Here is a 22082-nt window from a genome sequence, read left to right as displayed (position 1 = left end):
TGCTCAACTGTAACATTATTTAACTACTCGGATCCATAATTAAGTTCATCATCCCAGTGGAATTTTGAAAAGAGGCTTAATTTTCTGCAAGAGAAATGGAGACATTGCAGCCTGCCTAGCTGGGTGGCAAATCAGTGACTCAGCAGTGGGCAGCTGAAAACAGATTGGTTTTAATCTCCTAATCCCCACTCTGTGCATATGTTGAAGGGTAGTCTTTGTGACCCCAGCAGTATTTATAATGCACAACATCTATGTCTGTTTTTTGCTTGCAGCACTTTATGATGAAAACAATAAGTTGTTGCTGTTTATAAACACATAAGAGTATAGCACAGAAAGCTTAGATCCAGTTTTTGGAAATCTGTATTCAGATATGGATAGGCTTTTATGTCAAATGTATATGAAATAGTGAACTATTATCAGAATGCAAAATCTAATATTTGCCCTTTTTTTTTACACAAGGCACAATATCAAGTTTTTGCTTTGTTTACAAATTACAAACAGGGGGTACAAAACCCCACACTGATCCTTATTCACAGTCCATGTTCTTAATGGCTACTAATGCTTATGTTGAGGACTTGGGACTAGAAAATACATATAATCTGAGCACCTGGTGTACTTTGCTAGCATTAGAAAAAAGTTCAGGGTTTAGTTAGGGAAACCTATTCCAAAATCTGAGATCTGGTATTCACAAATTAGAAGAGACCTCTCTCCAGTTTAGAAAGAGACCAGCCAGATTCTCCCAAGAACTAAGCACAAACAGCCACCAGTCTTGGAAAAGCAAATCACTGCATGCAGACTTTCATTTCTGCTTTTCATGATTTACAGACATATAACCCCAGGCTTCCTGTTCTCTCTACCATTAGTTAATTTAAGTAAACTGTGTTAATAAAGCAAAAAAGCTCTGTGCTCCCCAATGTTCCAGGCACTTCTTTTCTCTTGTTTATTCTTCCTATCTTTCCTTACTAATCCTTTTGCAACCAAGAGAGAGAAGTAGCCACATATTTCACTGCAATTCTTTCAGTTTTATTATACTGGCATTTAGACTTTTAATTGTCTTTTGATTGCCAGACAAGCACACAACAAGCACAAGTTGGTTTCCAACAGTAACACCCATTGCACTGTGCTAATGTTATGAAGCTTAGAATTCGGGCATTTTTTTACAGATATTTCTGCAAAGAAATAAACTAAAATTACATGAAAACTACTTCAAATTTTGACTTTATAAAATTATACTTCAGTTCTACCTCCAAAAGTCCCTCATTATTTCATGCACATCCATCATTTTAATACAGTGTCTAGGTGACAGGACCCATATATAGGTTATATCAGGAAATCTAAATCTGAATATTGCCTCTGAACTCTTAACAGAAAGGAGAAAGTAATTTAACATTATAACTTCTCACATATATAGAGTCAATATTTGTGGCTTCAAAAAGGCTCTTACCTTGAGAAACAAGGCTCCCTTGGAAGCCAGGGAGTCCATTCCTCTTCCATTGGGGTAACAGTGATAGGCAGCATCCATGACAGGATAGCGGCTGGCAAAGAGCAGGCCACTGTTCACAAACTTAAAGCTGCAGCAGCCGTGGCAGCTGTAGACCCCAACATCATAGACAATGTATTCAAAGTAGTGGTGGAGCTGCTCTTTCAACTTCTCTGCAGCTCTTTTGTCAAACACTTCCTGCAAACACAGAAAGTCCAGGTTGGCAGGGAAGAAAGCAGAGATCTCATGGTCGAAGGTCTCGTCCGTGTGTTTCTTTTTCCGCACCGACGTTTTCTTCATGATGGAAGCTTTGTAGAGGAGCTTGTTGTTGACAGCGCTTTGGTCCACGGTGCCATCTCCAGCACGGACCTTCACCAGGGACTCTCGTGAGGCAGAGTAGCTGTCTAAGCTCCCGGAATCTCCTTCCTTCTGTTTGTGGTTCGGTGTTTTTGAGATCTCTGCATCCCCCTCCAGCGAGGGCTCTGCCGGGCCGCTGGCGTGAGCCCGGCCATTGACGGTGTCTGGTTCTGGGTCTGACACGTGGCCATTGTCCTCCCCATTGATACGGACAATGCAAGTGTTTTCTTCTCCCTCAGTTGGCTCTCCACTTCCACCTTTCTCTTCTCTCTCCTCGCTGTTGTTTGAGCCAGAATTGTCTCCTTTGTACTCCATTGACGTTGTCCTTTTGATGCCAGCGTTAACAGCACGGTTGGTGTTCTCTCCCCCCTGGGGGGAGGCCAGGCTGCTGAAGCTGGCGGCACTGATGGAGGTGTTGGTAGGAGAGTCTATGTAGATTTTGATCTGGGGTCTGCTGGCCCCGTTGTGGATCCTCCGGCCGATCTCTTTAGCCCTCGCCTGCGTATTGAAAACATTATTGAACCTTGCCAGCGAGTCGGGCAGCAGGCAAACATTGGCAGTGCCAAAGCAGAAGCTCTTCCCGCTCCCTGCAGCCTTCCATTCGGTGAGCAGCGTGGCTCCATTGGCACGGTGCTTGTCTCTGAGCCTGGAGTAGATGTACGGCCTCCGGGCCGACTGCAGCGGGGACCAGAGCAAGAAGCCGATGAGAGCGAAGGGGAGAGAGGCTGCCAGCAGTGCCAGGTAGATGGGAGTGGTGATGATGATGCAGAGGGCATGGAAATAGCAGGGGTCATCTGCTCTCTGCCGTTTCTCGTAGGTGGTCGGAACAAAAGAGCCCACGAGCCTGTCTGCCAGCCAGTAACATGGGAAAATCAGGCCCCAGGAGAAAGAATGCAGAACTGACAGAAAGCTGTTGGGAAAGGGAGAAGTGTACAAAACCATTGCAGCTCAATTACAACAACACTTCAGGGCCTACTACATGATGTCACTGTGTCAAGCATCCATAAGAACACTGGGAGAGGGCTGGGGAAAAGAGGTCCAGTCAGGAGTTTTGGTTTTTTTCCAGTGAGAGTCAATAACAAAACTTTAAGAGCACCATTTCACTGTGTTGGAGTGAAAATGAAACAAGGCCACTGTTTTCGTCTGGCTTTTTGGCATCTATATTTGTCAAAGGATGTCATTGTTCACTGGGGGCTGCCATAATGAAACACTCCAGAGGCAAAAGGGAAACCTATAAAAAACAAAAGACAAAACATATGTAAGGGTTATTGGAAGTTTAAAGCAGATTCAGATTTTCTCACAACAATTAAAGGCTTATTATGTAGAAGGAATATTTAAACAAAATATACATTAATTGTCATTTACATTATTGTTTTTAAATTCCAATTTTCAGCTCTGAAGGAAACAATACTAATCAAGTGTAAATCACAGTTTCACATCTTTCCTCTGAAGAGAGATTAGGTCTTTCAAAAGCAGTCTTACCACTTGGGAAATTCTGACATGAGGTATTTAGTAAATGTCAAGATTAACCAAAGACATCAAATTTTTAGGGGCCTGATCTTACAAAAGGAAGAAAAATCTGGTAAGATAGTGACAGGGCCTTGTAACAAAAACTGACTAGAGGTAGAAATCAAATTTTAAAATAGAATGAGAAAAATCGGGTTGTGTGGGGACAAAGCTATAAACACCTTCAAAAGCAAAACAAAATAGTTGGTACTCAAATCTTATGGCGAAGAAAGAGTCAGAAAGTGCCCGTGTTGAAAAGGATGGTGGGACCATAACACAACTGCTTTTAACTTCTGTGTCCTGGGCATGCAAGGAACGATCTCACAGACCTCAAGGAGAATGTCTAGAGATCCAATGATGTGTAATAAATACACACATACTGATATCAGGAAAAGATCACCAAAACCTGATTAAAAATAAAAAAAGTGTGGGGGGGAGGGTAGAAGAAAAAGGAGCTGGTTTTGTGCCACAACACACCCACAGCCTCCCAAGGGCAGTGACAGCCCTGCCATGGCTGCACCCTCTGCCAGCACCAGTCACTTCTGCTCCAAGGGCTGGACTGTCCTGGGCAGTTTTGCCCTGATGGTACTATTTAGATGGAAATTGGAAAGGTTGGATGGAGGAAGGGGTTTTTTTGTTTTGTTTCAATTGTTAGCTAAGCATAACTTTAACAAACTCATGCAACATGTTTGAGTTCAAAGAAATGAGTGACAAATCAAGTGCCAAATAACAAATGCTTGGCATTTGTTCGTTGCCAAAGGCATTTTGGGATTTTGATAATAGAGGGAAGCCTAGCAGATTTGTTTTCCTGAATGATTTTAGGACTCTTCAGTAAAAATGCTCAAAAGAGACTTTGGCATGGACATATCAGATAGAAAAAATAACTTAAAACCTACCCAAATAATGTAATTCCCATTAGAAAAGAAAAAAACATAAAGAAGTTATTCTGTTCTACTGGATACTTAAAATGCTTTCTAAAAGCAGCAGACCAGAAAGGTTCTTGTTTACAGCAGTGCCAAGGGTAAACAGAACATCGGGGTTTGGGATCTGTGAAGTGAGGACAAACCACAAACCTTACAGTCCAACTTCCAGGCTGCCGACCTGCCTGGTGAAAGCTGCAGTGGTGTTGCAGAACATAAGGTAAATTTGACTTTTACTATCTTAAAACAACACACCACAAAAAATGCAGAAGCACAATGGATCCATAAAAATTTGCCTAATTTGGTCTTCTATAGATAAGTGTTTTCTTAAGTCTATGATGACAGGGTGTTACAACTCCTAAGGGAACATGACATCAGGTGACAATTTGTAGACAGAGCAATCAACGCTGCTCAGTGATGTGCTGAAGTCAAAAAACCCCCAAATCAATCCAACACAACTCTTGTCAGTTCTGTTATGGACTGCAGTGTCAATAATCTGCAAGATAAACAGCTGCCCAGCAAACCATGAAATGCCCAACTAAAATAGCTCACAAGAGCAATTATCCAGCTGATGGGGACGTACGGTATGGAACAATTCCTGCTTCCCGCAGATCCAACGGGTGTTAGTAACAAAGGAAGAGAAAAGAATGCAAGCACAAATGCTTCCAGGGGGTAAGACTGCACAGCAAATGTCAGAAAGCAAATTGGTTGACTGAGGTTTGTTTTAACAACTTTTAGCAAGAACGTAATTCTTTGTGAACATTAAAGACTGAATGATGGTTCAAGGCCACATTGGAGACTCCTACACTTCCTCTGCCTTAAAAAGGGAGAGTATCTTCAGAAATCAGGACAATTTTTGACCAGGTGCCAGCTGTATTCCTCACTGCCAGCCTGCTGAAGTGCAGAGGCAACAGGGATTTGAGTACAGAGATGTATGCCATCCATTTTATTTCATGAATTCTCATAGAATCCCCACAACTAATGATACAGAAGTTTAAAAACTCTGGTAAGTTTTAAGATATCATTGCTGGAGAAAAAGGAGAACAGAATCATTAGCTGGATGTCCTTTACATTTTTGCATATTGGAGACAGAAGACATGGACACATCAAGATCCTAATTAAAAGCACTCTTCTTCCAAGTAAATTATTATCCTGATTTATTACACTTACAGATGAAGGAAATCACACAACTTGCCAAAGCTCTGTTACAGATTCACTGGCTGTTTGCTGCAAAGTCACAAGTATACTGGTGTCTCAAAGCCACGCAAAAAAACAGAATTAAGAGAGTCATGAGAGCCAGATTTTATCTAACAAGATCATAAAGGGTGAGGGAAGGCACCGTGTGAGTCCACTGGCCCTTGGCAAACATGACGTCAGTGACATCTCTGCTAATGCAATGGTTCAGATGGAGCCTAAAGCCAAAGTGCCTAATTCCTCTGATGAAGGGCATTACTTGGTAATCCAATGCTTTATTCATAGGGCTTTGAGAGATTAAGGGAGAATTTAAGATATTGCAATGAAACAGATATTTTTGTATGCTACAAAGACGTAAACTGCAGTCTTGTTTAGTTGTTTTTATTACTTTCTAAGTGTTTGAAGGCTAAAAATAGACCTTATTTAATTTTTTTTATGGTGGCAGTATAAAACATCTCAACTTCAGTGATAACAAGACGTCAGGCGGAAAGGTTTGAAAGATTTTTATGATTATAATTATGCCCAGAAGTATGCTAGAGACAACATAGATCAAAAGACATGTTCCCAGTTCCAACATCACTTGCAAACTAAACAAAGGACTGTACAAGTCAACAAGTGGTAGAGAAAGAGAGGCAAATCAAGAAATGTTGCCATAATAAGGTTATGCAGACAGTCTAGAAATGGTCAGAAAAGTTTTAACTTCCTTTTGCTAAGAAACTAAAATACACTTTCAAATTCAGACAACTAAGATTTCTTCAAAGTTCTTCAAAGTAATATCTCATCTGTATTTTTTAAAATACTTGTAAATCACTGGCAGAACAATTATTCTTTTTTTAAATGAATAAAACTGCTGAAATGACTGATTTGGAAAGTTACCTTATAGATAACTTACCAGTTCCTGCCTAAACGTTCTCCTTTCTTTCTAAAGAAGGCAATCAAAGGTTGCCTTGCTGCTCTGCAGCCTGTCTCTTTTATGTCCACAGGCTGCCATCAGGCAGGAAGTCAGTATAAACAAGAGGTTTAACTTAATTGAACTAACCTGTAAAAACCAGAACATTAAGAAGTTTGAATTGACAAGTCTCATTAAATATTGGTGATGTCAGCAGCTAAGTAGATGTCTGCAGGAAAAAAAACCAAATACCCCCCCAAACTGATGAAGCTGCTCAAGCCTCTGGAGTATTTGTGAATGAGCAATGGTGCAATCTCTGTTCAACACAAGGAGGTATCAAACACCTGGGCTAAATTTTCAAAAGGAGTCTTTGGAATCTCAGTGATGCCTTTCTTCACATTTCTGTAAAAGGTGAACATGAGGGAGCCGTGGTGCTGTTAATAGCTGCAACCTTGGCAGCTCCAGGGACTGACCCAGGGCTCTGAGTCCATTGGGCCCCTTCTGTCCCAGAGCCCACCCTGCCGGAGTTGGACCAGGGTGACACAGGGCCCCGGGCACCCATCAGACACTGGCAGTGGGAGCCTCTTCATTTGAAAAAACAGCGGCTGCAGCTGCAGAGAAATTAGGCTGGCATGGTACCCTATGTACCCCCAACCCAAATGGGACCTTTTCTCTCACAGCACTGAAAATTTGCTTATGATCACACTGCAAAACTTGCTTTGTGCTTGACAGTTAAGTGTGGCATGGTAACAGATTCTCATTTCCAAAAGCAAATCATCCCATTTTGGTAGTCCCAGATCACATTCCTAGAACAAAAACCATACCCACACACCTTCTGCTACCTGAATTAAACTGGATTAAGTTTTAAACTTCATAAAAAAATATAAATTCAATTATGTTAATGTATGGAAACACACAAATGTTAAAAATCTATCTGAACTATTATATAACCCACTGAATAACATTAAAAACATGACAGTTTTGTCCCTTTTTTCTTTCAAAATGGATGGAAAATTGAAGCTGAATTCATTAATGCCAAACCAGCTTCTATATTCCTGCAAGCAACACTGATTCTACTCTGACACAACAGATATTATCTGCTTAAAACTCATGTGCAGAATCCTAAATGCAGAAGGGATACACCTTATCTTTCAAGCCTGGGAGAGGTTTATTCTTTACTTTACACACCCCAACTGTGACCCCAGCAATGAACAGCCAGTTGGTGTATTAGAACACCAGCTGTACTCCCTGGGGGCCTGACCCAAACCTAGGAAACGTCACCAAACCAACTCCCAATTCTAAAATATACCTCCAAAACTTAGTGCATTCTCTTATTGAATGTGAATGCACCAATACCAGCCTGGAAACATCAGCTGACTGGTCAAATACATGTCCTGCAGGAACTTTTTACCAGGGCATTTATTTCTACTTCATTTTAAGGCATGAAGGCTCACCTAAAAATCTGGACACAAGAAACTTTCTTCAATTATATTTATTTCAGTGGAAATAGAGGCAGACTAACAGTTTCTGTTGTTTTTTAGAGGGGCCAATGCCATGAATGCCCTAAAAATATCCTGGTTATGTAAACAAAGTAACACAGCAACCAATGCCAGTTATGATCAGTTATTACTTTAAAATATAAATTTAATTGCACTGTTTGAGTAATTTCTTGGAATTCATACCAAGATATCCTAATCAGCAGAACTGTCTCTTCTCATATGGAAGACAATCATATTTCCAAGTGTCAATTCCTTTTTATGGCCTTAGGAACTGGTAAGAAATAGAATCAATAGCATCCCCTCTAAGGCTGAAAATAACAGCAGATACTTCAGACAGCTTTAAGTTTTCAGAAAAGCTTTGCTATCAGGCAAGATTTAGACAAAGCAAAAGTTCATCTGCCCAGCTGGTGATCTCAGTCAGCACCTGGAAAGCTAAACACTCTATTTTGAGCCCTTATTTGGTGTACTTGGTAGTGAGACAAGTGCAGTGCACAACCCCAGAATCTGTGACACGGAGCTCTGTTTATACAATAGACACAGAAGGGGCTCTATTTACAAAATCACCTTTTAGTGTGCTTTAGCCTCGTATTTTACAGGAGCTGGAGTAACTCAATAATGGCTACATAAATCTGATCTTTGTAGATGGTTTGTTTAACAAATCTTAGTGAGACAGAACAGTATTGGCTTTAGGTGCCCACTATAGGAGTGGAGATAAAATTTTTCCTACTTATGTTTCACCAACTCAAACCTCCAGAGCCTGACTCCAGCCCAGAATTTGTCAGGGGGCACAGGCTCCCTGGAGAATGAAAAGCTGTACTTTCTCAAGCAGCACTTTGAGCCTTCAGGGTTCTGGTTAGTCCAAGACAGCTCAAGAGAAGTCTAAAGTAATCAATTTTCCCTGGAGTAGGTATTTTTATACTGTTGAAATTGGTCTTAAAACTGGCAAAGAAAAGTTACCCTAACTGACAGTAAATCCAACACAAATCCCTGCCAATAAATATCAGTTTCTCTATAAAAACGCTTACCTCCAATTCTCAAAATACTTCATAAAGGAAATTAAAATACAACGCAACTGAACTAAAACACAGCTACTCCTATAAAGAAAGTTAAAGGACATTTATTCATGTTCTACTTTTGGAAAATTGGAAAAAGAGAATTTTTAACTTGAATAAGTTTTCATGGAAACCCTGAGACTGCACTCCCTAACTCGCAATTTCCAGCTCTACTGACAAAGGCATATTTCCTCAGGATTCAGAGACCTAATTGTATGGGGGGTAATCGCATAAAAATCAGCATTACTCAAAACTCAACACAGAAATACTGGATCTTTCCCCCAAAACTTACGACTATGTCAATGCAAGAATTCAAACTCAAGATTTCTTAAGATCAAATTGCTCTGAGACATGCCTATTTTCAAACAGTTAAACATAAGTCTATTAAAATTCTCTTTTTAAAAACAAAACAAAACAAAAAAAATGACCCCAAGCACTCCACACTTGCAGCTTTTCAAACGTGGTGACAAATTCAAGCAAAAATATTCTGTTTACTTATTTGTAAATGGAGTCTGGCAGCACTGCTGAGCAGAACCAGCCCTCGGGCACTTGGCCCCACACTGCCCAAGAGCCTCTGTTTGCTGTGGGCAGAGCAGATCCCAGCTCCTGCCTGGAGCTTTCAGCCTTTCAGGGTCCGTGTTCAGAGATCTCCCCTCCTCAGACATCACTGCCGCTGGGCACGAGCTGTGGGGCAATTTGGTAGAAAAAAGTGAATGCAAAATTTGAGGTGGGATAGGAAGAGGGGAATCTCATTTCTGAGCCAGAATTTTTTGTATCTCTGTGGAAGAAACAAGAATAAAGGGTAATCTCATTTTTTGTAGTATATACAAAATTATGTATATACTTGAAATATCAAAATTGTGTTGTTGGTAATCAAAGTGGTCCCTGTTTAGAAACAAAACAAGAGAAGATGTGCTAAATATGGAACATTCTACCACTTCTACCACTAAATAAGAGAGCAGTATAAACCAGAAAAAGAACCTGACAAGAATCTGAAAAGAAAAAACAATGAATAAAAGAAAATGAGCGGCTACTTTGTTAGGGTATGCATATGTGCATACAGAGCTCCTTACTGTTCTAGGGACTTTTATTTTCCTTAAAAATTCTGTGTTTTTCTGTTATCAAATGCATTTGTAAAGATCAGGACAATCTACAGATATTTCATTTTACACCCCATATTTTGATTACTCTTGCAACTGCAATGAAAATAGGGAGTGTCCTGTCCAGAAGGAGCAGGAGGGACAGAGTATTTGTACACATGTCAAAGTCCTGCAGGGTTCTGGTGTGATCACTAACAGATGATGCACACTAGATGCTTCCCTTAGCCATCAGCAGAAAAAAATTCTTTAAATATTTAATATGCTTTTGAAAATATCTACTGAGTCAAACTATTACTAGTTTTTTATTATGATTGAAAGTAAAATGTTTAATTGAAACAGCTGTTCCTTAATAAATAACCAGAAGCTCTGTGCACCAATGCGTGGGGTTTCCAGATTAGATTTTTGTGCACAGTATTTCATGCATGATATCTCCATATACTAGAATATAAGATAAGTCTAAATAAGATCTCAATCCAAATAAAAAAGCTGTAGAGAATCTGAAGTGCTAATTCAAAACAGACCTAGACCTATCCCCAGCATAAACAACTTGATCTCAGTATCAGATTTAAGATGCAAAGCACACATCCCTGATCCTCCCTGCTGCTTTTATTCACTCAGACAAGCTTTACTGTTACAGCTGTTCACCCAGAAGACAAGGTACTATGGATAGATGCTGCTATTCCAGGGGGAAAAGTATGGAGTGCACTGAAGTTTGGTCCAAACATAGTCAGAAAAACCACATAGTGGCTTCTCTTTTTTTTTTCCTTTGCCAGCTCTGGTTCCATATTCACAGTGCAAGCAACTAATTTTAGCTTCAAAAAGGTTGGGTTTAGTAACCACCACACACCCAGTTCTACCACGCCAAGTTACACAGGGGGGTGGTTTTACAAGACCTTCACTGAGGTATTTGTCAAGCTTGTTCCATTCTCCAGACTCACTGTGCAGTCCATTATTTTCAAAGAGCATTCTCAGACATGTCAAATGTCTGTGCAAATTATTAGGTTTATAGAAGTGCTAAGCAGCTCAGCTTTCACAGGAGGACTGTTAATGCAATGCCTAAACTGGAGAGCCTTTTGCTACATCTTCCAAACCAACAGAGGCTTGTCCTGCTATTAAATAAACTCATTTTGCCCTGTGATTCACTTCAGAATTCAGTTTTTAAGAGTCATTTTGTAGAGCAGAAATATATTTCTAAAAATTCAGTTGTCTTTACTAGAAATGCAGGCTTTCATATATTGAATGTAATGATCTTGGAAGTGAAGCTCTTCAGCACTGAAATGAAAATCATATTTCAGTGCAAGTTTGCATTATCTCCTGCATGTAACAGAACAGTTCCCAAAGGAAAAGGTGCAAGTTGTGAAAGGTAACGTTTCTGATAATGTTATTTTTGGGGGTTTATCTGATTCTCCCTCCACAGCTGAAGATGTCACATACCAACAACTGAGAGTCTGTGTCATGAATGGTACAACTCCAGTGATGAAACACAAATGCCTTTTTGTTTTTAATTATCTTTAATAGTTATTAGTTGCATTTCTACCTCTGCTGGCTGCCCCCTGCCTATGCTACACTTTTCAGGACATACTTTTATTTGAGTATTGCAGGTAGAGATGCCACTTGTTTTTGGCCAGGGCTTGTACTCCTATATTGTCTTTAGTAGGACTGCTCCCAGAGGTAAATTTGCTTTAGTGAAGCAAATGCATACTGGGAAAGTATCAGAGAACTGTTAGATGGAATAATATTATTTGTATAATTCTGATTATTATGCACCCCAAATTTTGTAAGACCTGAAGTGATGCAGAAGGAACACACTGTTACTATCTTACATAATTCATCCTGATCACTTAAATAGTTTCTTAAAACAGCATCCCCTGGATGCCAGTTTTGAAGTGTTTAACGAGGTATACATAAAGAGGATAATAATTACAATGGGGGTGTAATGAGCTTCACTATCAACGGGAGTCAAAGTACAGTAGATTTTTATCTCAGATAATTTTTGTTATGTGCAGTAAATGCACCAGCAAAACTGAAAAAATAAAGTCCTTGGATTTCCTCTAGTGAAAGGAATTCACAAAAGAGAACACTAATTTTTGTTCTTGTTTTGTTCTATGAATCTGACAGGTGTTATCTGCAAAAGGAAGGGCCCAGAAGCCTCGTGCAATGACATAAAGCTGTATTGTACAGAATCCAAAAACAACTTCAAATTCCACTGTGTCTTGGCTGCAGGTAAGGAAAACCCACTTATGTCTATGCAATTAAACATCAAACTTTTCACACCAAAAGGACAACCTGCAATAGGATGAGGAGCAGTAACTCCCTCAGCTGTGACAGAGACACCCCGGGACCAGCACAGCCCCCAGCTCCTGTGAAATGAGTGACCTTCTCCTGGGGAACAGCAGCTTTCACTTCCAAGCCACGTTCATTCCCTCCAGAGCCCCCCAGCCAGAACAGCCACAAAGTCCCTAAATATTGCTGGTACATTTTGTAGCAAGTGTTGTCAAGCTGGCAGGGCCTGGGAGGAGATCACTGAACTCACACAGGACACTGAGAGCAGGTACCACCAGCTGGTTACACTATTAATTCTGGTTAAAAGGATTATTGATCTATTGGGATGGAAAATACCACTGAGCAAAGGCCATAAGGCCAGGATATGCAAGGTCCAGCCACTTCATCCTTCCAAAGGCAAGAAAACTCTTCTACTAAATTTTAAAAGTTTGTGTTCTGGTTTAACATGCATGAACAATTTTTCCTTTGTATCTCAGAGTGTCTTGTGCATTTAAAGAAGTAATTTTGTAGCTGAGATCAAAATTACTTGCTGAATTTATTATCCTGAAAGTAATTGATAATTCTGACTGGCTCACCAAGGCAAAGAAGCCCAGCTGGTAGGCACTGAAGGTGGTAAGACTTCGCTGCTCACCCAGCTGATAACACAACTTGATTTTCAGCAGTGAGACTCAGTAAACAACTCATGTAGGTCAGTTGGAGAGCTCCAACCTAATCTTGTAAAACTGCTGTTGGTAAACCACTAACTTGCCAAAGTGCCTTCCCATGCTGCTTGGCACATTAATTCTGTCCTTGTTATACCATGTTTCCAGATACACTGCTGATACATTTACAGATCAATGAAGTTACAAGCAGCTGGCAGAAGAAAGGAAGGCATGAATACAACCTAAGTAAATTCAAAGCAAATTCACTTCAGTTCCAAAACCACTCCTCCAGAATCAAAGATGTTCTTTGAAGTCAACTGTTATTGAAATGCAGGTTTACTGATTTTTCATTTTCTACAACCCAGGATTTTCTGTGCTCCAACATTATCTGAAAACAAACAAAGCAGAACAGCAACAAATAAAAGCACTAATTCTATGTTTGTGAGTATTTCTCGGAAACCAAATAGCTGCCTTGTTTTATCACATTCAGCCCTCTTTTCAATTGCAAGAACTCTGACAAACAATTTTTGAGGAAACAACTGCTTTTGTAATTAACATGGATCTCTACAGGCCAATGTGTATGGGCTGCCCAAGGCCTCTCTAAGCTATTTGCATTCCCCAGGCACATCACAGCTGCTTGCTGGAGCTACAGAACACACGTATACATTACATTTATAGAACAGGCACGTGCTGCAAACTCAAGTATTTAAATTAGGACCCTATTTTGAAAGTCCTTCACTGAGTCCACTTGCAATGGCTCATACCCACAGATCTACACAACAGATCTGCAAGAAGTACTTCAGGTAGGTGGAAACCTTGTTCAGCTGTAGCTGTGGCTTTTCAAGCCTGCCATGTCAGTAAGGGACTCGAGGAACACTCAATAGAAAATTCTCACTTTGCCCTTTCTCACCTGCAAATTAAGTTGATACCAGAGCAGTTGAACGCCAGCTTCTGTCACCAGGGCACAAGGGACCTGGACATGGGTGTCAGCTCCTACAGACTCCTCCATGGGAGATCTCCTATTACTGACCTTTTCCTCCTTGATTTGATTGCCTTTCCAAAAAAAGGCTTGTTAAAAACAGCATGACAAAGGCTAACAGAGTTACATGCAGAGAAGTCAAATAGAATTGAATTGAAGACAGCTCGTACATATCACCTGCAAGCCCAAACACATGGGAGCACTGAGCTGAATGCCTCGATCCTTACTCCACTGGCTTCTTGAAGTCTAAATGTATAGGGATGACTCACAGGAATCTGAATGAAGAATTCACCTATAAAATCCTAGGCTTCAGTACACAGTACCATAAACAGAAATAAAAGGTTGCCTTAAACAGAGTGTATGGAAGGCTGTATAAATTAATTTAGTGATTACATTCCACTGTGTGGAATGACCCTTTCTTAAAGCCCACCACTGCAGCAATCACCCACAGGGCCCCTTGCTGGCACTGACAATCTCAGTGTTAGATTTTAAACTGTACTGATCCAAAGACTGGACCTTGTGTTCACCATTCTGGACGTGCTCCTGGCTGGAAATGAGACAATTGAGAACAAATGACTTCTGCACGTATACATTTGGTTCAAAGAACCACTTGTGACTCCTACAAACATATAAACCTCTGACTTTATTTTGAGGGCAGAGTGATGGCATATCTTAGATGCAAAAGCTTAGAATGCCACTGATCACGTTGTGTCAGCTTGCCATGTAAGCATTAAGATTTTTCAGTGTCCAAATGCTTTAAGTACTCACCAGAAAAACTGTGTTTTTTCAAGGGAATAATCTCTGGGATTATATCTCTGGGATAATCAGAATAATCAACTAACCATGCATATGTTGGTTACCAACTGTTCTGGCACTGTGGTGGTTTGGTACTTCAGCAGACTAACATTTCTTTTAAACTCAGTTGTCTCCCTAAGTCGCAATGTAAAGAGAAAAGAGCTTCAGTTAGTTCTCCTCTAACTACAATTTTGCTTGCTTTTACAAAATATACAATGCTTCATGCTCAAATACCATCAGCAGAAGAATCACAACCGAACTATCACTATAAATAATTTTTATGCTATGCAAGAATCATATCCCCTTACGAGTGCCCTCCTCGACTGCAGCACGTTTGCCAGACAGTCACTGAGCAGCCAAACCCTCACACATCAAACCACCCCTGTCATCAGCACACACACAGTTCTTAGAAACAGAACAGATTTGTATTCTGAATACCCTCAGCCTGAACTCTGCAGTTCCCTATAAAAGAAATGGTCTCTGCCTGGAGCAACACACTTGAGAGCTGCCAGGAAGCAGAGCAGCCACGAGCTGCTTCTCCACAGGGACACTGAGGAGCAGTGGAGGATTATTTGATATTGTGCCTCAGACAAGGAGGCTGAAAGCTGAGGAGGTTTAACTACTGTAATTCAGTTTCACATGGTGAGGCCAGGAGAGACTTTATGCTGTAAGGTTGTGAGAAAACAATCTTATTTATAAGTGGGTATCTAGGCAACTTTCCCATCAAATACTTGAATTAATAGTAATGTAGGATGTGTGACTTAACTTTCTGTTTTGCTTTATGATACAAACCTGTTGGGCCTAGGTTTTAGTGATTTACTAGGTACAGGACATATTTGTCCTCATTTCTTTTTCCCTGTGAGCTGTGACCACATCTTTTTCCCCTTAGAAAAACCCTTTGAATTACTTTTATTTCTTCCTATTTGAGGGAGTATAACTGAATTATCATTATTATTACTTCACGGAAATTCCCCCAACAGGAACAGGTTCAGTGTAACTACACGAAAAAGCTCATCACCAAAAGACTTTGCCATTCACACAGCAGGAAACCCAAATCTTCCAACGTGCCTTATTTTTAACTCTGCCTAACATTTTCTGTTTCACAGTTCTCTTTTAATGCATGCAGACATGTAAGTACTGCTAATACAGCTTGTTTCTACTTATTTGTATTTATACAGCATAAATCTGCTCTCAATGTAGCACTTTTACCTGCTTTTAGGTTTAGAACCCTACCTTCAAGACATGCTAAATTGAGGAGAAATATTACAGGAATGACCCAGAGTTGTATCTCTTGTCCCTGGCTTTCATCTCAAAGAGACAGTTAATTCCATCATTACCACTAACTCGACTGTCAGCCAGGACAGAGGGTGACCTCTCCACAACAGCCTAACCCTGTCATTCTACAAAACCTGCATTCCTTTTTTCTATTGTATCAGGAGGATAAACCTGATGGCTAGAGGAAAGAGAAGGTTATGGCAACCAATACAGGACAAAGCAGTGATTCCCAAACTTTGAGATATGCTTTACCATTTGTGACACCCCTGTGTCCCCCAAGGGCCCAGTCAGACCCTCCCTGCCCTTTCCTCTTTGCAGGGCACAGCACGAGCAGCTGCCCCACGGTGACCCCAACCTTGGCAGCAGCAGAGCTGGGGCAGAGACACCCAGCAGAGGGAATGACTGCTCCTGTACCTGTCCCCTGCCCCTGGGGCAGCTTCTGGGCCCTGTGTGCACCCCCTGGGGCAGCTTCTGGGCCCTGTGTGCACCTCCTCAGTCCCTGCCCAAGCTCCCAGGCCAAGCTGACCCACCCGCCGGAGTCCTGCGCTGGGACAGAGCTCGGATTCAGGCACAGCTTGGCAGGGAGGAAGAAGCCCAAGGAGTGGGGAACCTGCAGTCACTGCACAGAAGACAAGCTGCCCTGGGAAAACAGGCAACGTGATTCTTTGAGGCAACAACCAGCTGGGTAATGCTAGTCGAGCAGCTTTCCCCTTTGAGATGACTCCGTTTCTTGCCTTCTATCTCACCCCTTCCCACAGCTTTTAGGAGAGCAGTAACAGCCTATTTTGGTGTCTTTGATGGAAAAATTATTATTCATTGTACAAGATTTCTCATCATATATACAAAATCATTTATTTCATACTCAACATAGGAAAAACTGATGCATTTTCATCAACATAATTAATGTTTGTTGTATTATCACTCAAATAACTATATACAGTTGTAGCTGAAGAACAACACTCAGCTCTGAAATAGCTCTCTTCAGCTGCAGATCAATGCAAATGCAGCTGGTAATTCAGCTTTTGTGAACAGGTCAGCAGCATGACTAGCATATTAACATCTCAGCCAAGGAGCAACACTTAGAGCTTTCTTGTAAAGGTTAATGAAAGGGCTCAACATGTACTTCAGCAGTGATTATTTCCAAGAAATTGGTTAAAGAGAAATGGGCCTCACTTGAATTTTAATTTAAATTATAATTTTAATCTGAACACTTAATAGAGGTGTTGTCTGACTTAAGAATATATTCTTGCTCCTGATCCCATTGTAACCTGCTTAGATTTGTTCAAATTAATTGTGTATGGTGTTACTGATTAAATTCCCTGAGAAAAGACATAATAGTCATATATAATCACTAATTCAGCTTATTGATTCTAAGATCAGAATCATTATGTCAGTGCAAATGCAGAATACAGGAAAGACAGATGCTACACTTGGATCATAGAGAAGGCTCATACCAACAGCAGCAGCTCATAGTAGCCATAACTATTTAACATTAAAGATGTACACTGCTATCTACTTAATTTTGCATTAATTTGCCCTCCCCACCACCCCCCAAAAAAATTTCTGGCAATACAAATAAACATGCACCCCCCAAATATCCATTTGGAAGCATTCAGCATATTAATATATTTTTCACTCTAAAGCCCCCCACTGGAATCCTCCAGTGAACTGCCATTAGAAACCCATGACATAGCATCACTTGCAGTGACCCAAGGACTGAGGGACAGCCCAGCCTCCCACAGGCAGCCCCTCCTGCTGCTCCACAAGAGCCACAATTATTGGGCATGTTTCTTCAGCTGGGCTTTAGGTCTCTTGCAGGGTGATCCTCACCTTTGCAGTCTGAAATCTTTAAGGCCTGCTAAGAAATGCATGCCCAGACAGATGAGAGCCTTGAGGCAGAGCTGTTCCTGGGTTCCCAATGCCCAGGAAGGCTCCATTCCCCAGCTCTCAGCACAGGCCAGCAAAGGCAGCTCAGCTACCAGAGAGCTGAGAGCATGGTGCAAATGCAGAGAGCCAGAAGGACTCTTTCAAAATTAATACTGTCTAATTGCACATGGGAATACAGTAAACTGAAGAAGGAATTAAAAGAAATTAATTCTCCCAAATTCTTCCTATCTCCTACTGAGGGAAAACTTATCTTAGCCTCATTATCTTCTAAGGACAGGGTTCTGTCTGCTCAAAGGTGCTTCTCAGTCTCTTCTGGGGCTTTTATTTTTAACCAGAGAAGGTTTGTTCAATCCAAGTCTGCTGAAACTCCTCAGCTCATATCTGGTATCACACCCTGAGACACTGGAGATAGAATTTAAAGCACTGTTAGCACTCAGCACAATCTACTAAATGTTGTCAAAGGGATTATTGAAAGCTACTCCTTGTCTGCTGCAGACATAGGATGGGAACCCAGCAAGAGATAACCCTTTGTATGCAAATAGCAAAGCAACATGAAACAATAAGAAACAACAATAAAGAGGCAAGCAATATTATATTCTTCTCTAGGTATCAAAAAACTGACAGTAATATCCTTTTAAGCTTGCAGAAAATGCTGTGGCCCCGTTGGCCTGCACAGGTTGGTTCCCCTGTGGCAGAGCTGAGCAGAGCTGTTTTCACACCAGCCCAGCACAGCTCAGTGCAAGGCTGACCAAGAGCACTCCCCCTGGGGGTGTTCCCAACCATCCTCTGGGATGAGGTAACTCCAGGAACAGTCCTGGCAGGAGACAGGAGAACACAGACTGGGGTCCTGCACTCTGTCCTCAAAACAGTGGGCTGTTTTCCTTCCTTAATCCTTAAACACTCGTTGAGGAATCGTGGGGAGACAATGACAGAGTAGAAACACCACCCAAATAATAATAATGCCCATCTGGATCATTTTATATGGCTACAGTCATATAAAGAAGAGAATGGAGAAGCAATGCTGATAAAATACACTACATAAAATAAAGAGTTAAAAAATTGGCTAGGTGCAGGACAAACACTAAAGAAAGTTTTCCAAAAGTAAAAATACACACTTTTTTTTACTGACTGAAAGGAAAAGCACCCAGTGTCCTATTGAGATCCTTGTGTTATTCTTCTACTTTTACGAAGAAATATTGCAGAAAGAGGAAATTTCTTTTTACATATAGCTTCCTGATTCTCAGGTTCAATAAAAATCATTACAAATTTATTTATTCATCTACCTCTATTTACAGATAGAACCAAACTGTTAAAAATTTCACCTGCTGATAGCAACTATGAAAGACTTTGGGAAAAAGCCCAGCACATTACCAAGATCAACTGATCAAATGCTTTCAGAATCCAGCAGCAAAAACCAGAATCTTGACAAGAGCACTGCAATCAGAGTGCTAATGGAACACATGTTGCCATCACAGTACAGACAAAAGAGGTGAAATGCTGTTATTATTTGTTATTCCTGAACCCTGCATGCCTGGATGCCCATTTGTGCCTGCAAACACTTGCAGAGCATAAGCTTCAAGGAAAATAAAACCACAAGAGTATCAGAAAAAAACCTGCACCATAAAGGAGAAAATCCACCCAGGCCAAGCTCTCTTCAGGAGTTTGCACTGAACAGGCAGGGAAACAAAACCCTCCTGGAGTTTTCAGCTCCAGTGTTGGTGTTTTTTTCCAAAGGTCACTAGCATAGACTTCCACACTCTGTGCATTCACTCTGAAGTGTTTTAGAGAATCCACAAACAAAAGAGAATGTCTAATAACATCTCTTATGTATTTGTTAGTCTTTTTATGAGCTGTACGTGATTGCACTTGCACTGCTCCTCTCCTTCCCTCGATCACCTTGTGGTCTGCATCCTTTATCTCATCAGCTCTCCCATCCAAAGTTAATATTATTTTTACCACCACTATTTTTTCATTATTTATATAGTTCCTTCTCTCTTTCTCCACTACAACAATTCATACTTGATTTAGATATTGCTGTATATTTTGATAGGTTAACGTCTAAAGCCCCAGTTCAGTAAATTACTGAAGTGACTTATATGTTAGGACCAACCCTACCCAACGTGTTGATGGATTATGTGGATACTGTTGTAAATCAGTTTTTTCAAGATGAGCTGCATTATCATTACTTTAGTTCTTGAATACTGTGACTACACTCTTCACAGCTAAACATGTTCAACAGCGTTACGGTAAAACATCACAAAAGAGTGACAATTTTATTAAACTTCCAAGCACTTTGACAACCAACATTAACAAACTGAAATTTTAAGTCCTGGCATTAAGACAACACCTCTCAAAAAGAAACAATAAATAATTTGAAGAATTTGGTGCTTCATTAAGTACCTCATTACCAGTACCAGCATGAACATAAGACACTGAGTTTAGGGATTTCTCATTTTTGTCAACAGCTAGCAAGATCTGCCAGGGGTACTGAAGCAACCAGCTTTCCTACCAGCAAAAGCAAGGAGACAGGCAGCACTGAGCCCTGGCAAGCAGCAGCATAGGAAAACTCAGAACTACTTTCCCCTGGCATCAAAAGTTACCAGCACATTATAGAGGCCTAAATTAATAATTTTTTCTCAGGCATATAGTTCAACTCTAGCTTTTTTGCTTGGGCAGTAATTAAGTGAGGTAAATGTTATTCTTAGATTTTAGAATTGCACGGGGATAACAGACTTTACTATCATCTTGCAAAGTCCTAATCACTCAGCTCTGCTGCACTGGCTTTCAATATTCAAAGAGATTCCTATGGGAGCCATCCATTGCCAGTTTTATATAGCTGCTAACATTTTTACTATAATCCCTACTGCCAGCACTGGACTATGCTCAGCTGTGCCCAGCTCCTTTTTAGCTCATTCTTTGACTGCGATTTTCTCCTTCACTCTGCAAACCAAGGCTTATTTGGTCCTGTACAATCTCCATTTCAAGCACATCTTTCAGGCTTTAGGCTGGAAAGCAGCTCAGCATATAAAGATCAGCACACAAGCACATGCTGTGATCAACTGCAAACTCCAGGGTCTGCTCTTCATTTGACAAACAAATCCACCACAGCAAAGTCGAGTGCCAATCTCCTGAGAACATTCCTGAAGAAAAAGGGAGTGGATGAGGGCTAACACACGTAAAGAGAAGGCAGCTCTTTATTAACTAGATGTTGTAATAAGCTTTCTATTTTCCCAATGCAGTTAGAGGCAATATTTACAAGGCACACCTTCAATCAGGGGGGTAATTTCCGCCTTCAGACAATCTGAAGGGGTTTAATTCAGAGGCATGTCTTCACATCAGCACACCCAGCTCATTTCCTGTGCAGTGCAAGGTAGAGAGATGCAGTACACAGAGTGACCACTCAAATGTTTCCAGGTGCTCTGCCTGACGATGCAGAATTAAAGTATCCTCTGTGAGCTGGTTTCCTGTGATTCACAATCACAGAGCTTTGCTCTAACCACTACTTAGGGCTAAAAATTTCAGTTTAATTTCAGGGACACATGACTCACCTAGCTGTCATGTCCCACTGCTGCCTGGCTTCTTCCATTAACACAACTGCAAAAGTGGCATTACTCTCTACAGAAAGTAAATTTATACATATTGTTTTACAAAGTTATTACATTTGAGGCCTGCTCAGTTCATTAGCTAATATGACCAAATGAAAGTTTATCAAAAAACAGATTTTTCCTCCAAGCTGGGTCACAAATGCAATAGCAGAATGCTTGTTAATATAGTACCAGCAGGCATTCAAAAATAATGTCAAGCAGTCATTCCATTTGGCAATAGAAGTTTCATTTGAGTTCCAGCTGCAAAATTTGGCCTTATGCAATTCAGCTGTCAAAAGACCAACAGAAATCCAAAGCTGATGATGTAAGATTAGAGCCAATGGCTTCTTAGCTTACAAGAAAAATTCTGCTAAGTTGATACATGCTTTTGGACATTTTCAAGTGAAAAGTTCATTACATTTATTCAGTTGATCAATACACAATCCCTACAGGCTACCACCTGAAAAATATAATCAGTTCAAGGGAATTCTTTAAAAATATGAAAAGAGTAAGTCTTAGTAACTTCTAGCTCCAGATCCTTCCCCTTAGCTTAATTAATTCATTGGTTTTGCAGGAAATGATTGAGGCTATGAAAATCTTTGTTAAGTCAGAATTACAACTCCTGTGGCTTCCATAGCCAG

At 40.6% G+C, this 22082-nt stretch overlaps 1 protein-coding gene across 5 annotated transcripts in view; it reads right to left on the bottom strand.

Annotated features, from left to right (window-relative positions):
- Window positions 1-22082, bottom strand: part of SMPD3 (sphingomyelin phosphodiesterase 3) — a 96902-nt gene that overhangs the window by 31859 nt on the left and 42961 nt on the right. For 3 of the 5 annotated variants that reach the window (XM_027750019.2, XM_027750017.2, XM_039382551.1), the window contains one exon: window positions 1445-3068. In XM_027750019.2, the coding sequence (XP_027605820.1) occupies window positions 1445-2779 (1335 nt within the window). In that variant the 5' untranslated portion in view covers window positions 2780-3068. Of the gene's footprint in view, window positions 1-1444; window positions 3069-14668; window positions 14831-22082 lie in introns of those variants that run through there. The other 2 variants (XM_027750025.2, XM_027750026.2) reach the window with 2 other exon arrangements.

Source organism: Pipra filicauda, unplaced genomic scaffold (assembly GCF_003945595.2).
Source record: "Pipra filicauda isolate LSUMZ 115617 unplaced genomic scaffold, ASM394559v2 scaffold273_size1055052_pilon, whole genome shotgun sequence".
Lineage (NCBI taxonomy): Eukaryota > Metazoa > Chordata > Aves > Passeriformes > Pipridae > Pipra > Pipra filicauda.
The sequence above is the reverse complement of the archived record's forward strand: the minus strand, read 5'-3'. Positions and strand labels throughout refer to the sequence as shown.